Genomic DNA, 20660 nt, shown 5'->3' with positions numbered 1-20660 from the left:
GTGTACAGTGACCTTGAGTGTTTTGAAAGGCGCTTTCAAAGAAAATGTATTATCATTATTATTATTATTATTATTATTATTATTATTATTATTATTATTATTAAGTGCATGTTCTTACACATGCCTAGAATAATTAATTCTCCTTAGTCAGTGAGACACTGTTGCAGTTCTTACATCATTTTATTATACACGTTTTATTCCCTCTGCAGGAGCAGCTTATTCTGGTGTCGACAACTCAAGAAAAATGCAAAGCATTGTCATCTACTGACCTCCAAACAGACACTCTGTCATTTAGATAGATAGATAGATAGATAGATAGATAAGATAGATCCTATCCAAAATTCATTGCATTTATCTTAATGAGCAATGGACAGGTGTGCGTAATAAAGTGGCCAGTGAGCGTAGATAGAGAGAGTGGTGTAACTTCCTTTAACACTGTCATATAAGGTCGTAGAGAAGCATATTTTATATCAGAATCTCAAACACACACACAAATCTACAGTTTTTTGGTGACTGCCAGAATTTTTCAATAGCTGTTGTCACAGCAACGGGTGCAAAATACTTATTGTAAAAAGTATTTTACACCCGTGGTCTTTTCTGCCTTCTGTATGTCAGGCTGAAGTTGACAAATGTGTCAACTCTTTCAGCAGCTTCTTTGTTGTAGAAGATTAGTGTACTATTCCTGATGGAACAATGCTTTAATAGAAAAAAACACCTCTTACCTGCAGATGACTAAGTGCGTAGCTAGAAAGTGGGATCACTGTGGGTCTTTTTTAGTGAATGATAATGCTTCATGCCAGAAAGATGCACAAATTAGCCCTCTTAGGTTGGAAATGATTCAAGGAAAGTTATACTTACGTCACTGACAACCTTGACAGGGTCTGTGTTGGTTTCATGGTTGCTTTGGAAACCACTCTGCAGTTTGTGTTAGAGGTTGCTTAAGAATACAAACATATTGCAGTTGCAGTTTTACAGCTCCTTTTTTCAGAAACTATAAAACCTTTTCAGGTCAGTGCTACTTGTTCTAATGTTTTAAAGGAATGTTTTTGGTTTGTTTTGGGGTTTTTTTTTTGTTTATTTAATTTCTTTTGGCTGTTTATATCACCCAATGTGAGTAGTTTGTAGCTATAAAACAGTGCAAGAGTCCGTGAGTCAGCAATTATTAGCCCAAAGACATGGAAAAATCCATAATCTTACATCATAAGGGCAATGTTAAAAAATAAAAAAATAAATAAAACACTAAAATCTGAATTAAAATGGCTGAAGACATAAAATATGATCTGGAGATTGATTTCTCTCTAATGACCCCGGGTATTGGAAAAATATCAAACTTGGGGTTAAATTTGAATTCAACAATGTCCAGTTATAAAATAAAAATTCACTTGCTGCTGATGCGTCATTCTCATGTGTAATCTATGTAGTCATCTGAAGAGTACCTAAACATTGGTGACTGCATTTGTAAGGGCGCAAGTATTCAAAGGAAATACTGGCAGAATGTATTATTTTCAACATGTGGGTTTTATTATTCCTGAAAAAGACAAAAATAATTTTAAAAATACATAAACATAATGAACATAAGTGCATTTTAAGAGTGGGATCATAAAAAGTTAACTAAACTAACTGTAATGCACAGAACTACACAAAAAATAATGGTTAACAAAATAAGACCTTAAAAAATAAGAACCAGCTTAATCTGTTTACTAGTGGAGTAAAACATTTTAAATGCAAAGGGTTAAACCAGTGCAACAATAAATAAATGTGATATAAAGGAATGTAATTCTCCCTCATGCAGTCAGAGTAGGTGTTTGGGTCTATTTTGTTGACCTATCCATTAGAACTAGCTCTGTTCTCTGACTCCGCTTTTACTCAAACCAGGAAGGACTGGAGTAGCTGACATGAAACTCCAGAAAAATAATGAAGGCAACTTGTATAAATCAATGACAAAACAATATAAATCAAATGTTTGCCTGATTATTTGATAGTGAAATGATTATCAAAATATTTATTTCTACAATTGCTACCTGATTATTTGCAGTATAACGTCAATTGGTGACATAATGGTGACTTCATGATGACATTTTGTGCATTTATGTCAGTGATCAGAACATTTTAAATGTTATTAACTTATATGAAACTAGTTTCTCTTAACTTTCTGTACAGAGGCCATGTAACTACAGTCTTACAGCCTTTGCAGACCATATATTCATATATATTCCTTAACATTTAAACCCAGTGACTCACTGAGTGAGGTTACAGACTAATGGGCAAAATGACTCAAAGGAGGAGGAGAGTGAAGTATAGTGTCGATTTTTAGGTCAGAGTGGGTCAGACAGATCAAGTGTAGCCTTGTCATGTAGTTTCTTGGTGAGGTGAATAATCACATCAAAACTCCCGCAATGCTATTGTGCATTGTATACACAAAAGCATTTGCATACTGTTCTATACACAAATGCATATCCATATAGTATTTTTTATGTTTTCTACTAGAAAGACAAAAGTACAAAGAGAAAGAGAAATAGCAGAGAAATAGTCTGATTGATAATGCCATTCATATTACTTTCGTTTATTTAACTGAATCAGGAGATGTTAGTCACCTAAAAAGACCCCCCACCCCACTCCACACCCCCACCCACCTCCCCAAATATGATAATAAACCACAGCAACATAACTAACAATATGGCAGCATCAGCAGAGATTGCCTTATTTGCTCTCAGCATCATGTTCATTTAACTCTCCATTCTATAAAATGCTGATCAGACTTTATGTGTAAAGTGACAAACACAGCACTTCCTGGTAATCTATGCAGGAAACCCATCGTTAGCAATGAGAGCGAGCAGTTTGAGATGTGTGAGGAGATCTTCTGGTTCAGCTGTTCACTCTCTCTCAGACAAGTAAACATATTATACACACTAAATACGTTTCGCATGAATCAGTGGTAATTGTGCACAGAAATTGATTTCACTGTAGTTGTGCAGCTTCCAATCCATATGTTTGTCCAAATTATATCCTAAAGCCTCAGCAATATTGCTTTATAAAACTTTCATGCCCATAAGACCCTCTGAACTGAATTGAACTGAGCAGTGTTTGCATCCTCCATTCTTGTAATCTTCTAATGTTGGTGAACAAAGCTCAGCAGGATTTCCCGGCGAGATTCTGATTTCTTCACATCCACAATATCCTTTCTTTCTTTATACTCAGTAAACACATTGAGCCACCGTTCATTTTTCATGTATAGCATCCGATATGCTTGTCCTAACCATTTCGCTTGGAAGAATATGAGTGTTATGTAAAAATAAGGTGCAGCAAATCTATTATTACCAGCACCCTGTGAGTGCCATCTACAGTCTGCAACAAAACACTGCAGTTGTACCAAGCTGCTGCTATCTGAAGCATGGTATTATTACCAGCAATGACAGTGTGGACAGGGGTTGTTTACACCTAATGAGTCTGTGCATCTATGCATGTTGATTATCACAGCAAAATATGGGCCTGGAGATGACTACAACAGCAGTAAATATCAAAAAGTTAGGTGTGGTTAGTGGTATATGTCTGTGGACAGATTTTTCCAAGACACAAAACATGTGGCTGGGATCAAAATAGAGGTCAAGTTTACAGATCAATGTGGTTTGACCCAAGGGTAATGATTAAAGGATACTGGAACTATGGGGTCAAAGGGTTTCGTGGCCTTTTTCCACAAAACATGGTTGAATATCCAGTCTCTTTAATATTCAGTATGTAATTAGCTATTTAAAGTAAGTTTACATTTTACATATCATTATCCTGGGGGCCTGCTCATTGGTGTCACAGGTCACTCCATCCGTATGGACTGGAGCTCCAACCATAGGTTGTATATGAAAGATAGAAGCCTGATAATTAATGATGAAACAGACAAGTCAAATGCTAAAATTCTTACCACCACCACACTCACCAAAACAAAGGCACAGTTGTTCTCTTGTGGTGTGTATCATGCAGTACTGTAGTGCTCCAAAAGCCATCAACACCTATAATCTGGTTGAAAGATGACATGACTCAGATGGGTACAGTTGCATGTGTCAGTACACTAAGATCATAAATTTAAGCTACAACAATATAAAATGTTTTAACAATAAATAAAAGCTCAACCTGCATACAGTTGTGATGGAGGAAGAAATTAGCTAATGTGATTTTTCCCCTATCACTGTGTCTCAGCCTACTTTATCCCTGGGTTAGCACTTGTTTTAAGGTGTAGCTCCAGAATGTGCTGCACTTTAAATGCTTATAAGAAATAGTACGGCATTTTTAGCAACCTTATGAAGTATTTATTTTTAAAGTATTCCCCAATTGCTTTTAAATAGAGCAAGGATTTTTTTAAACATTTAGCCTCACTGATGCTAACAGTCAATTGTGTATTTTTTGGGGGGGATGACAGCCTGCAGTCATTTGAGCAATCCCAGCCCACTCTTTTTTCATCAAATCCCCCAGATTTAGTGGTTCTCTGGCATGGACCTCAACCTTCACTTCACCCCACAGATAAATAAGTCAGGGCTTTGTGCAGGGCTGTCAGTAATGTTCACTCTGGTCTTCTCGAGGCTGTTCTTCACCGGGAGCGACATATGTTTTGGGTCACTGTCATGTTGGAAGACAAAGCAATGACAAATGTAAGTGGCGTCTCTATGCCCAGAGAGCTCTCGCTTCATCTCATCTGAACAAAAGCACTTGGGAAATTTTTGACAAAACCTTTACATTTCCTAGCACGGCTACAAATTTTATTGTGCCACAACACTCACTACTACGTAACCAATTCAGCAAATAAAAATGCAACGGAACAATTTGTATTGAACACAAGTGCTTTTTTATTGCAAGTATTTATTGGTACCTCAAATGGTTCCCATGCCAGTCACTGAACAGAAACCGGTCCAAGGTACTGAATGTGACAGTTGGGCTGCTGGTCAGGAGCAATTTAAGTTTTACATATTTACATTAAAAGGTGGAACTGTTACAAATACTGAACTAAACTCATGGCAATGCGAAATTAAAGCTCGTCCCCATATCCCTCTGAAAGTTACACTAAAGACATCATTAGCATAGCAATAAAGGCACTCTGCTGTTTGTTATCCACATACTGATCTTAAATAAGAGAAGTTCACTTCTGGGACTATTACAGTAAGACTGATGATAGAGTTGATATTTTAAAAGAAATAATAAATGGAAATTTCAATTTGTTAAATGCACAATTTACCAGGCAAACGACAACAGAAGGCTAACGTACTTCATATATTAAACTGACTTAAATTAGAAATCTAAAAAAGCAGCATGTCAAGAAAAAAAAAGCAGGCATTCTTTACACGAGGTTCTACGCAACAACGCATACAATACAGCACTTTGAATTCAAGGCCCACGGGTCTTTCCATTACAAAGGAATGCACACTCATTATAGCACACTGCTTCAGCACAATGAGGAAGAACAGAAAATAAGAAAAAATAAAACATGGAGGCCTTGAATCTTAATGTCACCTTAGACACCCTAGCTGACTTCTTTTGTGTGAGATATTTCAGTATAAACCTGGTGCCAAAATCAAAAAGTCAGAGAATACAAACAGGTGGAAAAACACCACTGTAGTAAAAGTGTATTATTCAAATATATTAAAGCCTAAATGGTTTAAACCCTGTTACTTGGATAATACATTTTACATGTTTGTATATTATGAAACTGTCCAATCTTTTTTGAAGCAAGTTGCTGAAATCAAATCAATTCTGTAGGCTTTCACTTACAGCTATTTTGGAAACGAGGCTTCAACATTTATGAGCATTTGCCTCCTTTTCCTCCTCTTTGGTTTAACGTGTCCGTCAAATTTACTAAACGTCAATAAACACATCCTGTCAGGCACAATATGTGACTGTTATAAGCTAGAAAAGGCTATCAAGTAGACATGAGCTCTTAGTGCAGTCCCTTATTAATTTACCAGCCAACTAAGGACCTCAAAGTTGAAAAGACAAAAAATAAACTTGAAATTGATATCGAGATGCTTTTTGGCATCACGATGTCCAAATAGATTCTATAATTAAAATTTAAAAATTAAAAAAAAAATTAAAACTTGTTTACCTCAAACAAGCAAAAGTTATAATTTTAACTGGTAATAGCAGTTTTACACAAGTCAATAAATAATTAGAACGAAAAATCTGCAAAACCTTTAAAAATCTCGTGCCGTTTCAAATGTTGGCTTTATTTAATTTATTGATACTGACTTTTTATAGCCTGACAGTTATGTGAAGTCTTTAATTATATATTTTTTTCTATTTAATGTGCTTATGTTGACTTAAAAAAACGCAAACACCTAATAGTTCTTTTGTTGTTGTTGTTGTTAGGTAACCAAAATTATAAACCAAGTTGCATAGGTATTCACCTTGGGATTTTTAATCACAACTTTTTCGTCATTATTATTGCATCCATTTTCACCTGTTAAGTTTAATTTAGGATAAAAGCAATGTAATGGACAAATCTTTAAGAACATAGCAATAAGCCACACTTACATGACATATACAGCAAAACAGAAAAATACAGTTTACAACAAACCGGAATCCAACCCAATAAAGCTGCATTACTGTTTTACTGGATTATATATTTATGTTTGTGAAATGTATGGAGGATATGGTTGTTCTCTGTTACAGTCACCTATACCAGGGAAAACAGTGGCTGAGAGACTGTGACGAAAAAAAAGAAATAATTGAAGCCACATACAATAAACTTGTGGTCTTGTTGCCTTTGTAACGGTTGCTTCAACCAGATGCAGTAAGTTGCCATTTTTAAAGCAACTTTCGTTGGGGTCAAGTTGGCACGCAATAAATCGCCAAAAAGAGAAAATCTGTTGCCAACTACATACACAGAAATTCACATTAACTACTTACATTCAGAGTCAAGCCAGAACCTCACAGATATGAAACACAGATTCCTCCAAAAATAGTGACATAAATTACTGTCCTACAGAAACTAACTGCAAATTAGCATGGGTGCTTGACAACCTATCAAGTCCCCTAATGCAAAACGATGCAAGGCAGGAAGACTGACTCAGAACGACTGGAATATGTTTGCAGTCTGCATTTATAAATTAAATGGCAGATATTTGTCAGTCTTTGCTAATCTAAGAAGGACTGCAGTCAGTCCAACTCAAATCGTGACTGCTTGGCCCTGTTCAAATGGCAGAGGAGATCTAAAGTGGTCACCCACAGGTTGAGGGTGTTGCACATTAAACCACTGGTGGCTTGTGGCCATAACTACTTGCAGTCCAACAGCAAACAACAACCTTTGTGATAATTTGTCAAATGCAGCATTTCATCTTTATGCAGATGACACAATTATTTATTGTTCATCCCCTTCAGTAGCACAAACCTTGCAATTTCTGCAGTCTGCCTTTGATGTCGTTCAGTCCCATTTAACTCAACTTAAGTTGGTGTTAAATCCAGAGAAATCCAAGTTCATGTTATTCTCAAATGGCAAAGAGTTGTTAGCTACGTCTCCTAAGACTAAAACAATTCAAGGAACTGAAATTGAAATGGTCACATCTTACAAGTATCTAGGGATCATTATAGATCAGAATTTGTCATTTAAGACTCACATTCAAAGGCTTGTGTCGAAGTTAAAACTAAAACTAGGTTACTTTTTTAGAAACCAATCCTATTTCTCCCTCCAAGTGAGAAAACATTTGATTCGTGCAACCTTTTTACCTTTATTGGATTATGGTGACCTGCTTTTTATGAATGCACCTGCCCACTACCTAAAGAGGTTGGATACTGTGTACCATTGTGCTTTACGTTTTATTACTGGCTATGGAAATCGTGTACATCATTGTTCTTTGTATGCTGCTGCTAAATGTCCATCTTTGCATATTCGCAGACTCTCCCATTGGTTGATCTTTATCTATAAATCTCTCCTTGGGCTGGTTCCATCTTATTTATGTGTTTATATGTGTAAAAACCACAACCAATACAGCCTTCGTTCACACAATATCATACAATTGATTGTCCCAAAAATCAGAACAGAATTGGGGGAAAAGGCTTTTAAATACGCTGCCCCTGCTTCCTGGAATAATCTGCAGAAGGAACTGAAATTATCAGAATTGGTTACCTTGGGAGAGTTTAAGTCTGTCTTAAAGGAACGAGAGAACAGCTCTTTTACTCAGTGTGATTGTTTTTAATGTACTCTTAATTTGATCTGTTATTGTATATTTTACACACGTTGGTATGGGATATTGTATTTGTTTTAAATGTTATATACCTATGTGGTATGTGACTTTTGTTGCCATGATGCCAGGTCTCTCTTGGAAATGAGATTTTTAATCTCAATGAGATTTTTTACCTGGATAAATAAAGGACTAATAAAAAAAAAACAAATTCAGTGCAATCAAACTGTTGCAAGACGGTTGCCATCCTTCTTTTACTCATATGTGACTGAGCCATAAGACAGACATTATAATCTGTTCTGTATTGGACTTTTTAAATATATTTTAAATACATTAATCAAATGTGACATTCCTACACTGGGTTGCAAGAATGGGTTCTTTAGAAGGTCTACACCGAGTCAGTAGTATATAATATAACAAACAAGCAGTCTGATTTAATGCCTCTAAATAAAGTTCTGAGAAGTGAAGTATTAAAAGCACTTTGAAAGTCACAAACATTAGCGTCCAGAGGGCTCTTACAATTGATGAAAAAAAGCAAACAAGAATCAGCCCTATCGAGGAATCGGATCGTCTTCACGAGGGGCGACGCTTCAGCTTTAATTAGGTTTAAAAGTAGCAATTTAAATACTTAAATAGATAGAAAAATTTTGCTGTGTTTTAACACAAACTGTACACATCTGGTATCAATACATATAAAAATTACAAGTGCAGTTATTTTAGAAAGGAAACCCTTTGATAAGTCATTATCAAAAATACGTAGCATTAGTAGCACTTTTTGTTCTTGTTTTCTAGTAAATGTTACAATGCTACATTACACTCCAAAAAGAAAATGAGATTTTTCTTCTTCAAGTCCAACTTCACTGCAGCCGTGATACAGAAGTCAATGACCACTACTATAATCTTCTGACTCTGGATCCACCTTTTTTCTCGCCTACTTATCCATTCTCCTTTGTAAAGCACTTCCTCTTCACCATCCACTTGCTCCTCAGTCCATCATACGTTGGCTACTCGGCTCTCTCCTCTTTAAAATTTAGTCAACTTTCTCTACTTTGCCAATGATCTTCTCCTCAAAGATGGGCAGGATAGCGTCATCTTCACGTACCTCTTCAAACACCACCCCACAGTCAAACTCATCGCTTACCTTCTTGAAATAATACCTAAAAAGAGAAAAAAAATAATACAAGGTCAACTTGACTTTCTTTGATACCAGAAGACACCCCACATGTAACCCAGTAGCACCGTGAGTCTCACCTGTAATTTCCTTTCTTTGTTAGCAGTTCTTTGAACTGGCCCAGCGTGACAACCCTCCCTTTGACAGAAGTCCTGTAAGGTATCAGCTCCTCACAGAAGTAGTACGCCACAGTTATGTTTTCACATGGCTGCTTTTTAGTAGCTTTATGTCTGAAAAGAGTAAAGAGAGGATTTTTTTTTTTAGAACATTTGAAGTTCTCTCATGTCCAAAGCTATGTGAAACATTTTTCACTTAAAAGACACACAGAGGGAAAAAAGTCTACTTTGAATAGAGTTTGCTGAGACTTAGAGCAGTGACAATTTTAAGTTCCTCAAAAAATCACAGCAATAGATGGAAGAACAGGGGAAAAAAGACTAATTGAATTCATGGACTGGAAAGGAGGTTTACATTTTTGCTACAAAGTTGATCGATTGTATAACTTGATTCAAGTTACAGAAAGTTTCAGATATAAACTGATTTTTGTCCGCAATTTATAGCCTGTGATTTCATGACGAATCAAGGCCAATAATCACAGCTGAGAGATGTCAATGAATAAACAGCTATCATTAGTCAACACGTTACTGTAGGAGCGCATTTACATAGCATCGCATCCATCTGGCCTCTAACAGATGGCAAAATGCAGGTGGCAGTTTTTCCATCGATCTAAACACACAGCTTTCATTATAGGATACATACATTGGTTTTGATGCACTCATATTAATGCGTCTCTGCCGCATGATTTTCTCTTTTCTGCAAGAATTGCGGATGCAAATTAAGCCTGATATTCACAATTTGCTTCCAAAATCCTCATCCTTGTGAGTCACAGCTGGTCATGCAAACACGACACGCATGCTTTTGGATTCAGTGTCACATTTACCAAAGATGTCATTATCCACCTCAAACATGCTCCCTCAAGTAAACATCCATAAATCTAGTTATAAATCACAGAGAGATTAGAGAGAAGATACTTATGACTCCAGAATTTCTGTGAGAACCAAGCCTTTAAGCTTCTTTAATAAGACACTTCAAATAATCTAATAACAGTACACAGCACAGAGAGCATAAAAGCTTCCGAGTCTGAAAAGTGAAGAAAATCTAATCTCTAGAAATCTGAGGCAAAACTGCTCCCAGCTCTGACCTCAGTAAACACTTTCCTGATGAGTTTAGAGCAGCGGTGTCAAACATATGGCCCGTGGGCCGGATATAATTGTATCAGGCGAGTGAGATAATTTCATATGTCAATTATTAATGGCCCATTGGTATGTGCGAGCCGAATCTTCAGCCCTGCTGAGAATCCAGGAAGGAGTGGGACTTTGTTTTGATGGGCACACCATCCGGCCAATCACATGCAAACCTTTATGTGAAACAAGAAAGGGGGGGCAGACGTTCTGAAGCCAGCCAGTACAGGCATACAGGCCAGGTATACAGAAGTAAACTGAAAAGTGTCGGGAAGAAGTGAAGAAAGGAGCAAAATGTAAAATGAGCATCATCAAGGTGCATTTCAGTGATATTGGAGACTGCAAAGCTGATTGCAGAATTTATTAAATTAGGAGCTGCCTAAGGTGATTTCAGTTTTTATTTTGAGCCGTGGAGGACAAAAGATGTCAAACATGTCCAGGCCTTAAACCTCATGTGTGTGCTCCATAGTAGGAGAAAATGCATAAAAACACTTCCTTGAAAGCAACTTAATTTATAATACTAAATATTACATAAAATAAACTATATACAAAGTGTCTTTGAATGGGATGCGGGAATATCTGCATGTAGCACAGAGCAGTGGCTCAGTGTCTAAATGAGTCTAAAAGGCCTGAATGTGCACTTGAAGCCATTTATAATTCTTAAGTTGTTTGATCTGCTGCTCACCACAAACAAGCACAAGCAGACTTTTAACTGTATTTTCATATTTTTCGCAGCTTTTCCTATTGATAAAACCCTCCCTTGTAGCCATTCATACTACACAAAGTAATTAAACAATAAATAATGAAATGACAGAATAGTTTCTGCTTTTCACTTTCTACTGTAGACATTTTTTTTATGACTACAGCTGAAAAAAGGACAGTCCACCACCAGTAGGCAACGGGTGAGGTGTCTTGCCCAAGGATACAACAACCGAGACTGTCGGAGCTGGGGCTCGAACCGGCAACCTTCCGATTACAAGACGAACGCCCAACTCTTGAGCCACAATTGCCATGTTATTCGCCATGTCGCACAAAATGTTAAAAGCTATTTGTGGAACACAGTGGACGTACTCGGGCTCAGAGAGCTCGCTGAGCTGAGGGAACTGTACGGGCCTGACTGCTGTGCGACCCCTCTGGATCACCTCCAGCACATACCTGAGAGACCAAAAAACCCCAGTGGTTAGACACAGACCAGCTTTAAAAAAAAAAAAAAAAAAGAGGTGCACGGGCTAAAGATTTTCACTAGATAACAGGGAAAGGGCTGGCTTTCTCTTTTGCGGCTTAACTAATATATATAAATTACAGTCGGTGACATTCAAACCCTTTTCAAACCGTTTACACAAGCTTGTCTGTGCCTTTTAAATCTTTTTGTATTTCACAATATATTTGAGATTTCTATCTGCTGACAGCCAGCAATGACTTAGCTCCCAGAGCTGAAGAGGGGAGCAATTGTCACAAGTACGACAGAGCAGGGTACAGATATGGCAGAATATTATATTCTTTGGAAAAACTGAAGAACTGAACAAGTGGACGTGAGTCATATCTGTTCTTTTACCTTTGCTTAGGCTGCAATGTTCCGGACTTCATCTTCTCCTCCTCGAGTCGCCGGCAAACCTCCTCCAGCTGAATGAGGGGGCTGGGAGCTGGGTTGGGCGGCATGGTGGGATCCTGGATGAAAGGGTGAGACGGCTGCACACTGTTCCGCAGCTGACCACTGATGCACGGATGCATCGACCCTGTTGAGCCGAGGCGGGATCCTTCATGTCCCACAGTCCTTTTGGACCCAGTGGTGCTCCTATGATAAAAAACATATCAGCAATTTATTTAATAAAATAAAGAAACATGCTTATTTAGCATATTTTAGCTTTACTTGTGCACTGGTGATGTAGCGGCATGAGCACATGTCTAAAATGTTTTAGTTTTATTTAATTTAAAAAAGGAAAAAAATGTTTTCTAATAAAAGGTAATCACTGACCCATATGGGCTTCTCTTATGCTGAACCATTTCTTTCTGTCCTTCCATCAGCCACAAAAGGATCTTCTGGTTTTTCTCCATCTCCTCTCCAGGCCCCGGCATGTCATAAGGCCGCAATTCCTCACCTCTCTTTGATGCTCTTTTACACTGTGTGCCACCTCTCCCGCTGCAAAATAGAAAATAAACAACCGATAAGTAGAAAACAACAGGTATTTTTCATGTGTGAATTCAGTTTTTCTCAGTTTGTTCCTTACATGTACCCTGCATAGTCCATGGGGTTGGATCCCATGCCGTCTGCATAGCTGCGAGACTTTGATCCGTAATGACTTGACTCGATGCTCCAGGGAAAGCTCCCGTGCACATGCGTGACTAAATCAGCCTCCACCTGCTCTTTGGGCTTGCCCACGCTGGTGTGGTGGCTATGGTGTTTGTGGTGGTACAAGTGGCTAGTTTCCCCCTTGAAACCGTGCCTGGATGCATGTTTACCCTGGCCTGGCATTCCAATCCCTTTTATCCCTGGGAAACCGTCTGGTGAGCGCAACTTCGGAGAATGACGGCCGGTTCCCGGCGACTGGCAGCCCGGGGTCTTCATGACTCGCTGCACGTGGTCGTCCAAGATGCTCTCTGGGTTTTCTTCATGAGCATCTCCGACAAAAGGAGCGCTGTAGGTGTTGTCAGCATAGCGGGGGTTGTAATTCTGTGAATAAGCACCAGGGGGGAACCTGTGACTGGATAATGATGTTGCTGTGGCCATCATGACTTCGTCAGCCTCCTCTTCCTTTAGCAAAAACAGATATGCACACAATGTCAAAGATAAAACCTTGAAATAAAAATCTAAATAAAGATAAACACAAGATATAACACAAAGAAAACACAAACAAGGCTAACCTAATTTATAAATAATGTATATATGCTTGTAGCATGGGTTACAATGAATGTTTAAATCATATAGCAAATATGTAAACATGCATTTTATTTATTCACCAGCTATGTTCCATGTGCACTATCAGCACAACTGATGCTCTTCCACCAGGCTGCAGCTGCAGTACTTAATTCAACCTGCAGATGGCAGGTTTAACCTTAAATTGAAATGTGTGTTCTCCTTCTTAATGCAGCAGTTTGAAGACAATCTATGAATACAACCGTTTCAGCATCCAAATAGCATATTCCTGTGGCTTCGTGTCATGACAAGCACAACTGCTACAGCTCGAGCGCTGACTGACTGGGACAAAACTCTCTGACAGACTCGTCTCCAGGGGGATTTAAAGGGTGGGGTGCTGCAGGCTTTCATAATAGGTTTTGATAAGCAGGCACTGGAGGAAGTGCAGGACGTGCAACGTTAAACGGAAAGAGTGAACGGAGAATGCCAGTCGAGAACTGCATGGTCATGTTGTTATTCCTATATGGCCCAGGATCTCACGCCTCTGTTAACAGAAATACTTTATTCTAAATGAAATACTGACACATAACAAACCATCATAACACATTACTAGATTTTTTTAATGTAAACTTGTCTCTAGAAATCCACACTTGAGTTCGAGCATTTTTATTTGATACTCGTGGTTGAAAAAATAAATCCCTATCAGAGATTACCGATCATGACAGGATCACGAATTAGATATAATTTCCCCTCTTCTAACTTGTTTCCACATAATACTTGATGTGAATGATCTTTAAGCTTAGCACTAGCATGCTTCACTACTATACAATAAGGCCCCGTGGCTATTTAAACGAAGCAGCATTAAGTAAAGGGCAGATTTACATGAGCACTTTAAAACTATTTCTCCACCTATTCAAACATGTTGTTTACACCAAACCAAAATGAGCACCTATTTACAAGAACGGCTCTTGACTTTTGGTTAAACTTAGCTAAACTGATGACACATTCATCATGTAATCCTACTGCCCCCTGTAATCTCAACATAAAAAACAGCTCAACAGTCATGCCAGTAGGTTGTCCAGGGCGACAGTAAAGACATTAAGCATTCAGTTTCACCCTGATAATAATATATTCATCCTAATTCCCCGGGGAAATTTGGATAAAGAGAAAACATTTTATTGTAGGTGGAGAAATGAGCACCATACGCCTTTTATTTTGCCTCCTGTATAAAGTCGGGAACATTTTGGCAGAGAAAGAAGGTAAAGGAGAGAATATGTATATATGGAAAGACAGATTTTACTTTTCATTTTTAACCAGCACAAGCTCAAACCTTTCATGCCAGTTATGTCAAATAATTAAATCAACCGTTCAATAGATCTTCACTTGTAAACATGCCAAACCATCTTTTGAGCGCTGCCTCTGTGCTCGCCATCCTCTTACTCCAACTGTATGAAAAGGAAACTCAGCCTGTTCCTACACGCAGTTAACTTTCTCATGCCCACGGCTTTCTCAGATGCAGCTGTATTGCAAAATATGACCCATGCAGCCAAGTATTTTTTGGCAAGTTTTTAAGTAATTGATGTTTCTTTACATCTCCGCGTTCCATCCGGATATCTGCGCTAGCCGAGCCCACAAACTCCACACAGAACAATGAAGAAGAGACGAGCAGATATTTCAAGGAATCAATGAGAGCCCTGCTCACGATCTTTTGCCAATAATTTGCTTACTCCGCACAATAATTACATTATGTGAAGTCCTAATTAAATTTTGTGCAGAATGCATGACGGAGCTGTGGAAAGCTGAAAAGTTGCATTGTCATGGATTCCGATTTTGGATTTTTTTTAACAAGATGGCACACCCTTAAAAATCTAATTTTATGCTACAGACATCATATTTATATCACATTTTAGTGCTTCTGATATCATCATTTACAAGCTAAAAACCCAAGCTCACATTTCCAAAGTATTACTTGATGAATGGCGTCCTCGCCTCCCGTTTCCACAGGCCAAACCTTCAGCTGCGTGATGGCACCTTCTTTCCTTTCATAGCTACCCACATAAATTGCCTGCCTTGAGACTTAATACTTGGCACCGTACACTGAGGGAGATTTCATTTGTGGTTTCAGGAACCATTTCATCAACATTCAAGTGACATCAAACAGGCGGCTCACTGTTCCAGGCTTACAAGTGGCGGCATGTGCAGGTGCTCCATCTGATTCACAGACAAAGCCAGATTGCTGACAGGCCAAGGACAGAATTCTCCAAGTGATTCATAATGTTTTTTTATTCCCTATTCAAATGGTTGGCCTCATTAATTTCATTAAGGCCAGGTGGATTTAAGTCTCCTTTGTTACTGAAGACTTAAAGCACAACGGCCGAGCACACACCTCGCAGTCTGGCTCAGAAATAAGCATCGGTAGAATCTGCTGTTACACTTCAACCAGCAATCTGCTTTTCAATAAGCTTTCACAATCTATTCAAGTATTCTTTTATTAAAGTAAACCAAACTTAGTAAATTGGGAAAGCAGAGCTCTTTGATTTTACCATTTGCACTGTGAGGACTTTAAATGTGATCTTTAAAACCAGCCCTTCATGTTGCAATCACAAACAATCTCTGACTCGAGCTTTGCAAATGAAAAAATCTTTTAAGTTTAGTTCTTTAGGTCACTGTACTGCATTTTTCATTATTAGCTGACATATTACTGATGATATAGCAAATAAAAAAAGAATTGTTCCTTTGCCCCAAAGCATTTTTAACTTTAGGAACTCATACTTTAATTTCCCCGATCCCCTCATCACTAAAGTTCTTCAGTTGTGTTACACAGCAGTAGCAATATTCAGCTCCTAACACTTCCTCACATGACTTGAATGTGTAACCAGTAGCGCTGCACTGTTGAGACTATATTAGAGGTCATTCAGTGAAAACGTGGTTCCATTCAGCCTGAACCTCTGTAGAAACCGCTAAAGGATGCTTCTTATTCATATAAATGAGACAGAATTAACAAAATACAGCTTCTGATTGTTCTTTCAATAGCATACGCTTCTTCAGAAAACAGAGAGAACATACCAACTGTACTCGCTTCAGTCGTTCCTCTAGTTTCTCCTGGGCCTCCCTCTCTTTCAGTACGCCCTCCAGTCTCCTGATCAGCTCTGCAGCAAACCTTTCTGGCTCCACGTGTATATCCTTTGGAATCCGGTTCGGGCGCTGGAGAAAGAAATGTCAAACTGTAAGCACTGCTGCATTACTGTCAAAGCCACTTCAGCAGTCCCAGGATGTTTTCCCACCTTGGCCTCTAACATCCTTTCAGCAATCACATTAAAGTGCTTAAACATAAGCAGGAAGACATTAGACTAGATGGTGTTGAGTGTTAAAAACACCAAAGGGATAATAAATTTAAGTATTAGCGAATGTGCCACAACTTTACCACTAAATATCACTAAAGCTGATGGGCTTTTTTTCAGTATGCTTCATTCACTGCTGCAAATTCTATCAAGGTAATGCATTCTGTGCGACTCTTAAAATGACTTAGGAGTTAACCTTTGCATCAAATAATCAAATAAGCCTGAGTATTTGCTCAAGACTGATTGGTGTGAACCATGAAAAACCTTAAAATAAGTATTAACAGTAATTATTTCTGAAGATCTGGGTTTGCTCCCCAGCAGTAGGGACTCACCAGTTTGGTATCTTAATCATTTAGTCTTCAATTCAGTTAATAATATTTCATTGACAAGTGTCTTGCCATACTGTACAAAGAACTTTTACAGAAGAATATCAGGGCAGCACAACCTTAGGAGAGGTTGACTAATGGAAAAAGACAATGACAGAAAGAACATAAGTATGATGGTAAAAATACAAGAAATGACCAGACGTTAATCTTATTGAAGTTTTAAGGCATGAACTAAAAATATTAATGATCATTTTAATGAGCTAAAACTGTTTTGTTGGAATAAAATGACACAACATTATTGTTTGTGCTGCTTAAGGAGGTTCTCTGACATAAAAGTAAGATAAGATAACTCTTAATTGTCATTGCACAGTCATACCTCGTACAATAACGCAACGAAATTGGAAAACTGTCCCATGTCGGCACTAAACACAAAAAAACACAACACAGTAAACCTTAAAGTGCAAAAAAAAGGTATAAATAATAAATTAAAGAATGAATGTTCATTGTGCATTATTGCCCCCCACAAAAATAGCTAATCAGGTCAGCTGTTAGCACTGATTAGGGCTATTGCCCTGTTGTTTTTACAACAGGGCAATGTAGTTTATATATTTAACTAACATAAAGATCAAATCGCATTTTCTCATAAACACAGTTATCTTAGAAATACATCACTTACATTATTTTACTTACTTACATTATAATACATATATTTGATAAAGGTGTCTTTGTTTGTGAGGACATAAAGAGATTTAGACCAGATTTAATAACGGCCTCATTCTACAGATATGTGACAAATTCAATTTAAAGCAGGAATGTTTGGTCCCTACAGTGAGGGGGATCCACCAGAGCTGTTATGCTGTGGGAGCATTTTTCTGGCATAGCTGGGCCCAACTAGACCCTGGCTTTTCCGGGTGTTCGTCTTTCATGTCTGTCATGATGGAAGTAGTCTGCTGAATTGAAAGACAGTCATGCGTAGGTCTTGTGGGGGTTGGGATGAGTATCAAAATGATGTAAAACATATGCTACTGCTTTTACAATAGGCATATTTAAACCTTGTTAACCGACTGCAGATTTAACACACCACACCACAGTCACAAAAACTCTAAATGGAGGCTTTGGGAGAACTCTCCAGTAGAGTTCCTGGGACCTCAAGAATTAACACCAATGAGCACTAAAGCTGTTGAGCCAGCATGTATTAGCCCAACACCTTAGAAAGACAGTTAATGTTGTTTTTTGTCCTGTTAAATAGGGTTTTAAATAATATTAAGCACTGCATGATTTCCTTCCACTTTTCCACCACTTCAATTTATTTCCTTATTTGATTGTTTTTTTAGTGCACCTACCTTTAAGTATTTGTATGTTAATATAATTACATTGTCATTTCAAATAAAATAAATTCTACTGAAATTCTACTTAATTACACAGGAACTGCAACTTTAGTCTTGGGTTGTTTTATAAAGTGTACAATTTCTTCTCCTGTCAGTGTATGCAATTATCCTGCAATCTTACCTATTCAAACTGTGCCCCCCGATTTGAATCCAGCAAGTGCAAAAATAACTTGACAAGAGACTCATCTTTAAACATATTTAAAACATAATCTCTGTTTTTTCTTATTAAGAAAAAACTGAAGAGTAATTTGTTAGGGGTAGAGATTTGGGCTCTTCTATATAGTCAATTCTTACATCTTAATGAGAGGCTGGATGAGGCATTTTAATTTGACGCTTTACTCCAAGGCCTAATTAGAGCTCGAGTTTCCTACCAAGAGAGAGCAGGAGCTGCAGAGGGAGGCATCAGGCTGTCACGGGGAAAGGTTCATGTCTACTAGGCTTCAAGCGCACGCAGCTTAGGAAAGCATCAAGCTGCATTTAGACAGACTACTCTTTCACCATCAGCTATTCTTATACTCCATCACAGGACCCCGCGACACAGCAGAGCTTAAATATGCACATCTCCAATGGCGGAGCAGAGAAAAATAAGCCAGGAACCGACAGCTAAAGGTGTCGAGGCAGAAATGGAGAGAAAAGGGAAATAACCCATGAATAACTCACTGGAATATGAGGTAGTGGCACTAGCCCATTTGCTCTGGCACTTTCATGCATCTCGCGGCGATGCTGCTTGCGGTATCTGTAGGGTGGAACCCCATCTCTGGAATTAAACAAAGACATTTTCATAAAACATGCTCATGAATAAACAACAGAGGCAGCTTTGAAGTTGAAAGCTTTTCACAGAATTTGTGCCTAAAATGAACACCTAGATAGTGATTAATTAGTAAAGCAGGACAGGTATGCTCACAGGCTAATAGTGTCCCTTCTGCACAAGCGGCGTTGCACATTATGGTCACATATCACATGCAGAAGAGTGTAATTTTATATGATATTACTCATTCTGGGTTTTTTTCCGTTCTGGAAGTCCTGGATCAGTTAGCTGATAACAGCCTCTAATCCATTCAGCTTCAAAAACATTTTGTCCAGTTGTGCATGCTTTGAAGCTTTGTTGGCTGAATTCCCCAGTGTCATATCTGCAACTAAAAGCCTTTATTTTGCATATCTTCATTCAAAAGCACACAACTGGCTATGACTTAAAAACACTCAAATCCAAGTTGCACTAAAATATATACTATTCCCACATATAATAGGATCCTGTCTATTTTATTGGTGAAGGTAAAACTGTCATTCCCCTAAAAGTTGTAACCTGCATAGCTTTTTTTTTATCTGGTACAACTGTGTGTGAAATGTTTGGATGAAGCCAAAATACATACACACTGCTGTCCGTAAGGGAAATGGTGTCTGCGTCACTGGACATGCTCTGTTGCTCACTGTCATTGGCGCTGGTGGCAGGAGCCATAACATGGCCAGTGTTGACGTAGTACGGGTTGATTGTCTCCCGACATGGTGCATGCCTGGAAAAATGAGGAGGGGGAAAAAAGAAAGAAGAAAAAAACAAAAAACAGGACATGCTGAGAAAAGGGTAACAAACAGAAGTAGACCGAGATATGAAAGGCACCCTCGAGTTTTTTGGATGATTTCTAAGGTAGTTAACATACCAACGTAAACAAGATTAGAAATGCTACATCTTGTAAAACACCAGTCTTCGGGCCAAGAATCAGTTGAACTGAGTGCATTAATGAGAAGTCAGTTTTGTTTTGTTTTTTGTGCAGTATAGGCAGCAGTGTGCTGTCTTCACAACTTTGAAGCAAAGAATAAAGGAGCGGAGGACATACAATTTGCATATAAAAACAAATCAATACATGAATGAATATTTGTTGATTGATTGACTTTTTTTTTTTTAACTGAGTTTGCCTCAAAGTAAGGATGAAGTAAGCAGGATGGATAAACTCTATGTCACTACATTCTGGAGTTTATTTGTTCCTGCTATTTATTTTTCTGTAACATACTCGTTTAAATGTTTTCCATCTGTCAGAAAGCTCTATTATGATAACAGAACCTGCAGCTCTTGTAGATGGATGAAGATTTCTATCTTCAACCACATGAATGAAGATAGGAGAACATGAGAGTCCTTAGATTTAATTCTTCAGATTTGCTTGATTTTTTGCCATTGTTGGCATAAGTGAGAT

At 38.1% G+C, this 20660-nt stretch overlaps 1 protein-coding gene across 5 annotated transcripts in view; it reads right to left on the bottom strand.

The window, feature by feature from the left end:
• Positions 1 to 4808: 4808 nt before the first annotated feature.
• Positions 4809 to 20660, bottom strand: part of axin1 (axin 1) — a 31112-nt gene continuing 15260 nt past the window's right edge. For 4 of the 5 annotated variants that reach the window (XM_087839938.1, XM_087839939.1, XM_087839937.1 and 1 more), the window contains 8 exons: positions 19845 to 19985; positions 19135 to 19231; positions 16486 to 16623; positions 12794 to 13317; positions 12541 to 12705; positions 12121 to 12360; positions 9408 to 9557; positions 4809 to 9313 (listed from right to left, as the gene is read on the bottom strand). In XM_087839938.1, coding sequence (XP_087696064.1) covers positions 9187 to 9313; positions 9408 to 9557; positions 12121 to 12360; positions 12541 to 12705; positions 12794 to 13317; positions 16486 to 16623; positions 19135 to 19231; positions 19845 to 19985 — 1582 coding nt within the window. In that variant the 3' untranslated portion in view covers positions 4809 to 9186. The remainder of the gene's footprint in view (positions 9314 to 9407; positions 9558 to 12120; positions 12361 to 12540; positions 12706 to 12793; positions 13318 to 16485; positions 16624 to 19134; positions 19232 to 19844; positions 19986 to 20660) is intronic. The other variant, XM_087839940.1, reaches the window with a different exon arrangement.

The sequence above is a fragment of the Neolamprologus brichardi genome, chromosome 4, assembly GCF_056152115.1.
Source record: "Neolamprologus brichardi isolate AB-2024 chromosome 4, ASM5615211v1, whole genome shotgun sequence".
In the NCBI taxonomy this organism is placed as follows: domain Eukaryota; kingdom Metazoa; phylum Chordata; class Actinopteri; order Cichliformes; family Cichlidae; genus Neolamprologus; species Neolamprologus brichardi.
This window is presented reverse-complemented; position numbering and strand designations above follow the sequence as displayed.